At 33.8% G+C, this 7,252-nt stretch overlaps 1 protein-coding gene across 2 annotated transcripts; it reads right to left on the minus strand.

Moving 5' to 3' along the window:
* Window positions 1-47: 47 nt before the first annotated feature.
* Window positions 48-6,043, minus strand: LOC132736647 (MFS-type transporter SLC18B1-like). Of its 2 annotated transcripts, none has more exons than XM_060723827.1 (4): window positions 5,746-6,043; window positions 2,290-2,625; window positions 1,002-1,097; window positions 48-190 (listed from the first exon to the last, which is right to left on the minus strand). In XM_060723827.1, the coding sequence occupies exons 2-4, from the start codon at window positions 2,617-2,619 to the stop codon at window positions 95-97; spliced, it is 522 nt and encodes a 173-aa protein (XP_060579810.1). In that variant the 5' UTR covers window positions 2,620-2,625; window positions 5,746-6,043; the 3' UTR covers window positions 48-94. The 2 variants fall into 2 exon arrangements, with proteins under 2 accessions (XP_060579810.1, XP_060579809.1); XM_060723826.1 differs by having other exon boundaries at window positions 2,290-2,633.
* Between the last annotated feature and the right edge of the window lie 1,209 nt (window positions 6,044-7,252).

A 7,252-nucleotide genomic window follows, 5' to 3' on the forward strand; every position in this document is an offset into this window, starting at 1 on the left:
TTTTAAAGTGCAGCCCGTTTTGGCGCTTAAACTACTGACAAAAGCTATATTCCGGTTTCTGTGAGCGTTCGTACTATGATAAACTAATGATCTATCAAATCATTATTGAATTATACCCAAATAATATGGTACATCCACTGAATATGAACATCCCTGCTATAGACATAAATTTTACACCAGCGTGGGGCATCTGAAATATAAAATGCATTAGGTTTTTGGATACCGAAACTTTTATTTCGAAACATTTGAAAACATTAGGAATAAAAAGAAATGAATAAAAAAAACAATCTTACTTAACGAACATTGATTTTGCCTAATTAGTTGCCTTTCAACATATGTCTTTTCAAATAATAATTGACAAAATATCATAACAAAAAGCCTGGCATGTTTTACATTAAAGTTTCATAACCAATAAAGAAAGAAAGAAAAGTTTGAATTTCTTGATTTATAATCGATATCTAACAGTCCGACATATTGCAGTAAAATTATTCAATTATGTAGTAAAATTACCCAATTAAAGGCAACAACAATGAAGAATTACAAGATAAGGTATTTAAACTCAATATCATTATATTATCAACGTAAATAAAGATAAAAATGTTAAAACCAAATGAGACACTGACCTCAAATAAGATATACAGGGTGCAACGACCTCGGGTAGAATTTTCTTTAAACATTTACTTCGGTAAAAACATAAACAAACATATAATTGAGCCGCGTCATGACAAAACCAACATAATGGGTTTTCGACCAGCATGAATCCAGACCAGCCTGCGCATCCGCGCTGTCTGATCAGGATCCATGCTGTTCGCTATCAGTTTCTTTACTTGTAATAGAGTTGGTAAGCGAACAGCATGGATCCTGATCAGACTACGCGGATGCGCAGCCTGGTCTGGATCCATGCTGGACGCAAACCCATTTGGTTGAATTTGTCGTGACGCGGCTCATATTGAATCTGAAGTATTCTTATTATGATGAAAAAAAATGTATTAACAACTTACCAACTTGCCTATAAAAGGAGACGCCAGGAACTGAACAAATGGTGATGTTCCAAATATCCAACCGGATAATGTATCACTCACATCTTTCTTTAAAGCCTGCAAAAATATCATAGAGTTCATTAAATGTTTAAAAATTCCATCTTGATTCAATTCTAGGAATTATACATGTAAATTTCTTCAAACCCGAAATGAGGCGCATGCATTTCTTGACTATATTGAATACTATTTTACAGTTTGCAAAGAACGCAAGAGACAAAACTCTTAATCTACCAAAAAAGGACATGCCTACGCTATCGACAACACAAGAAATGTACATATTTTTCTTGCTATATATATTGTTTTTCCTCTGATGTGTTTGAATTTTAATAGCACCCACGGCACCTCTGAAACAATTACATTGGGCTCATTTATCTTGTCAATTATGATGCTATTATCTTGAAACACTCTTTTTACTAATAAAGGACAAAATACCCGGTATAACCTATAAGGCTATACTAGTGTGTCGGTTGTATAACCTACGTTGAATATATACATGTATATTTGTATACATTGTTTACGAATAGGAGCGTGATAATAATTCACGATCCAAGAATCATTGTAAAGGTAAATGAGACAAATGCCTGTGCTGTTTTTTTCTTCTAAATTGTATGTCAATTTTAACACATTCTTTGGATATATCTCAGCAGTCGTCCATGTAACCGGCTTTTCTGGATAACTAACCAGTAATTACCAAATTTCTGTGCCAGTGACCGACTACTAATCAGCGGTGAGGGCTAATTTGGAACACTTGTGCGTCGTGTTGTCGATAGCGACAGCATGACAAAGCGCCAAACGTCCTTTCGTCCTTCGTCCTTTCGCTAACGATCTACGCCAAACGGCTCGTTGTCGTACGGCGTGTTGTCGCGATGTCACATTGTCGAAGGATTGGCTATTTGTATATATATATATAAGCCAAGCGACAGGGCGATATCGCGCCGCACGACAACGCGCCGTTTGGCACGCTTCGCTAGCGACAGGACGACAAGACATAGTGCGACAATTCGGCGTTTGGCGCGTTCCGCTATCGAAAAGGCGATAACGATATAGGTTGTGTTGTCGCTATTGACAACGCAACGCGCAAAGTGTACCAAATCAGCCACCATAGACAAACGATTATTTCCAAGAGAAACAACGCCTAACCCCGAGGATCAAACCAGCCACCATTTTTTCACTAATCCGATGCTCTCCCTATTGAGCTCAGTGGTCGGACTATGCTCTGATGCTATTGAATACAGAACACACAAAATACCTCTTCCGGGAAAAATGGAGCCATTATAGACATGCTGAGGAAAGAAAGCAAGTCCACGATGGATGTTGTTGCTAAGACAATCTTCTGTGTTCGAGTCAACGTCCATATTGATAAGGTAGAACTCTGTGAATCAATCCGAGATGACGAAATCGATAACGACCTTGACCTATAAATGGATGGCGTTCGTGTCGTCTGCCGACCCCGCCCTAGTAATGAACTTCTTTCACTGAACACGTCATGCTCGTCATGCTCGGTATTAAGTGATGTATCTTGACTCGGAATATCATAGAAACGTTCTTTATCACTGTCCTCCTGACTAGTCACTGTCATTACTAACTGTAAACCTGAAAATCGGAAAATTAATCAATCAATCAATCAATCAATCAATCAATTTTTTATTATAATCCAAAAAAAAATGGGCAAAAACTCCTTTTATCTTACACAATTATCATAAAATTTAATTTTTGACACAGATCAGCTGGGGCACGTAAAACAGGAAGACATGCAAAAAAATTAAGAAATTTACTCTGAAGTGAAATGAAAAGCGTATTTTGTGCTATTTTTTTTATATGATTTGAGTGAAAAGCGTTTAAACGCTTTTCATTTTTCACTACTTGAATAATCATCCTGGATAAACCGCGAGAGCAAATGATCTAAAATTTTGCACACAAGGTACTTATCTCGAAAAATATTTTTCCAGTCTCTTCATGTCAAAAAACCTCAGTGGAGTCCCTTTAAAATATTACTATGTATTACTTATATTCACAATTTACACCGTCACGTGTTCGATGAAAGAAATATTTTGCGTTTACTCGAATATACGTTTTTCAATATTTCGACTGAAAGACTGGCTGATTTTACAAACAGACATTAAACAGATGTCTGTGCACAATTCGACACAAGGTTATTTGTGTGTGTTTGTGTGATCAATAAGAAGTTCTTCAGACTTTCTAAGGAAAAACTAAACCCACACGTTTTCTTATATTGAACATGCATCACATGTTCATAAAAGATACAACAATTCAATGCAAAATGAACATGATATATGCATGAAGAGAGTTGGTTCAATACATACAAAGTAACATATGTTTCTACCAGTGATTACCGACTCAGATAAGTGATTCAACTGGTAAAATTTAAATACATGTATAGAGAGGATATTCAAGTTTCTTCTATTAAATACAAGATTTATTTTCATCGGGTGGTATGAAAATAAATATCACACGAGTGGCGGTAGCCTATTTTCATACCACAATTTGAAAATTAATCCTGCATTTATAGAAAAAAACCTTAAATTTTCTGATTAATAAATTCATTTTTCTCTTTTCTGACACTACAATTTGAAAGACTTCCCCTAAAATGTTGTGTATTGGTTGAATTAAGCTGAAAGAAGTCCATTGAAAATACGGAAAATACAAATACGCATTTAATTTCATCAATATTTTTTCAATATTTCATTTATAGGTATGTAATACATACTGTTTATTAAACAGTTGGCGATACATTTCAAGAAATGGCAGCAGTATACACTGTGCTTGACAAATGCTCAGACACTACGTTATTGCCTATTGGCATTTGTTTTAGCATTTTGCTAAATTACATCAATTTTCCTATCATTAGCAAGGGACAGTTCCAAAGTCAAAGCAGTCAATACTATAAATTATATAAACGGACAATAGCTAAAAAGTCCATCTACATGTACTTAAAATATGTATGCAATGGTCACATCTTCCAAAAGAATTGAACAAATATTGATATCATGAAAACAATAGAAAAATATCATTTGGATATTCTTATAAAATATTTCTGGAAAAAAAATGTAGTTTTGTATGAACATATATATGATGCATAGTATTTCGTTCCATCTGCCATTTATTCATATGTCATATCGAATTATTTATCTAGCATCTTTACTAACAACATTCACATATAATTCTTTCGCAGTTTGTTTTCAAGTATGATTCAACATAATTTTTATGGTATAACAGACGTTCCATTATAAAGTCAATTCACTCTTAAAAGTAGGACTTTGTTCTATATTTGTTCTGATAAAATAACAGAAATGACCTGGTAGAATATTTCATGCAAACAAACTTAAGCAGCGACAATTTATCAAATCTTCCTAAGAGATTATGGTAATGCAGTTGTTCAGGTTTATATATATGTATGTATATATAAAATGTTTATGGGAATACCGTGAAGGTTTCCGATATGTGTATAGATCTATGTAATACATAATAAAGAGCTATAATATCAATTTTTTTAATGTTCATGTATAGCGAAATCACAAGACTGGGGTATCGAATATCAAATCGTGAGACGGTTGAAAATGACAAGATTATTTTTAGACACGATTTAATTATGTGTTATATATAGCTAAGCATACAATATAAAAACGATTTATTTATAAAAAAAAATACAACTGGGTAGTCGTGTACTGTACACAGGTGAACGTCGCGTGGCCATGACTTACACTATACCCCTATAATTTTTTAGTCATATTTTTTTTTTCATAAAATTAATTTTTGTCAATACTTATGATGTCTGGATGTTTAAGGGTTTTGGGTTATAGAGGGGGAACGGGGGTGTAGTGTAAGTCATGGCCACGCGACGTTCACCTGTGGTACTATATGAGCCGCGTCACGACAAAACCAACATAATGGGTTTGCGACCAGCAAGGATCCGCGCAGTCTGATCAGGATCCATGCTGTTCGCTTACCAACTCTATTTCAAGTAGAGAAACTGATAGCGAACAGCATGGATTCTGATCAGACTGCGCGGATGCGCAGGCTGGTCTGGATCCATGCTGGTCGCAAACGCACTATGTTGGTTTTGTCGTGACGCGGCTCATATATGTCTTTTAAGATAACAAAATGAAAAAATTCAAAAAGAATGTATAATTATGTTTAATTACAGTTTCGTACGTCTTTATCTAAGTCATTTCAGATAGTTCATCCATGTCGTGTAACGTTACAAACAAGTTATAAGAAATAAAAACTATATGCCTTCCAAAACTTGGGTGTGGGCATCTGTTATCTGTAAATTTAATTGTCTGTAAATTAATTTGATACTGTTAAAAACTCTTAAGGGGAGCCGAGCGTATTTTATTTTCATTATTTTTTTAAGAGATTTAAATGTCAGAAAAAGGAATACTATGAAAAATGTAGGGTATTAGATTATATTAAAAATCATAACAATGTCTCGAACAACCCTAAACTTGAGGGCTATCACAAGGGTGGACGCCTAATTAAGTACTAACTAATGGATTCGAACCACAATTTAGGTCACGACCATGTTTTTAAATGACACTTAACTTTATTGCGATGTTGACTCGAATATGATTTATAAACGTGCGTCACATTTTAAATGAAACAGAACTACAGTATGTTTTAAAAGCAACAAAAGAATGCATAGAATGAACAGCAGTAACAGAATAATGTTAAACAAAATTCTCACCTTTCTCGTTATATAACCACTTTAAACTAAATACATATCTATAAATTAATATTGATTGATAATTCCATAGTATATGTCATCTACACAATGAAAAAGCACGTGTTTACAACATCCGTAAATCAATAAACATGATAGAAAAATGATCGTCACGCAACTAGGGCATGTTTACGTTTGTACGTTATTTGTGCTACGGTGTAGAACGCTTAACATACTAAACGAGTTTATAATGCAGTAGAATTTTAAGTACACGATGTAATAAGGTATGCCGTTAAACTTGTATGAACCAAGATATGTTCATATAACCTTTTAACATAGAACAGAGCAACTGGTTAAATCTGGTTTGTGACTCAGTTCATTGCCCACAGATTTTTTTATAGAAATGTATTTATTGACGTTTACATGTAGTACTTATACAGTATAGTCGTTTCAACATACATAATACAATAACTTGGTACATTACAGTAGCAAAACTTGTCGCAAAAAATATTCAGTAGGAGAATGAACGTTTAACTATCATAAAACGTTTATAATGTAGCAGAATTTTAAAGTACACGATCTAACAATACAAACTGATTCTGCTTGCCAATGCCAAAGTTCTGGACGTGTAAAAACGTAGGATTTTAAACTTAATCATTTGATATGATAATTCTATAAGAACAGCTGTTTAACAATGTTTCATAACAGACACATAATCAAAAAATTTCAAGATTAAACAATATCAATACATATAACAAGACCAAATTTATACATTGATTTATCGATACATCGATTCTTTGTGGTAAAATATTTTTTTTTTACTCAGACATTGACTCTTTGTAGTAAAATATTATTTTTTCACTCAGACTTTTTTCAGTACTTAGGAATATAGAATAGAATAGAATAACTTTTATTCAATCAAGGGTCATGTTAAATGACATTTTTATAATAATTCAGTAAGTTTGAACATACTTGGTCTTCTGTACTAGTATGGTTTTAATAATGTAAGATATCGTATATCTTTAAAGTTTACAGTAAATAATTTCATGATATGTTTAAAAATCGACATAAACTAAGGGACCCCCAGGTTGGGACCATTTTTTAACCCAGGGTCACAATTTATGTAGCTTTTGTAGTGGTCACCTAAGCAATGCTACATGTAAGCTGTTGGCATTTTAGTTTCACACAATAAAACTTGAATTTATTTTCTATATAAGTCCATATTAACTAGGTGACCCTCGGGGCTGGACAAATATTGACCCAATGGTATCAGTTTTGTGCAGGTCAACTAGGCAATGCTACATGCCAAACATTCAGGGTCTGGACATTGTAGTTTTACAGAATAAAACTTAAATGTCATTTTCCTATATAAGTTTATATAAATCAGGTGACCCAACGGGCGAGGCAAATATTAACTCAAAGGGGCTTAATTAATATAAGTTTTGTGGAGGTCCACACGACATTGCTACATGCCAAATATCTTAGCTCTGGTCATTGTAGTTTCACAGCATAGGACTAAAAGATTTTTCCC

Source organism: Ruditapes philippinarum, unplaced genomic scaffold, assembly GCF_026571515.1.
Source record: "Ruditapes philippinarum isolate M1 unplaced genomic scaffold, ASM2657151v2 ctg13017_1_1_1_1, whole genome shotgun sequence".
Taxonomy (NCBI): Eukaryota; Metazoa; Mollusca; class Bivalvia; order Venerida; family Veneridae; genus Ruditapes; species Ruditapes philippinarum.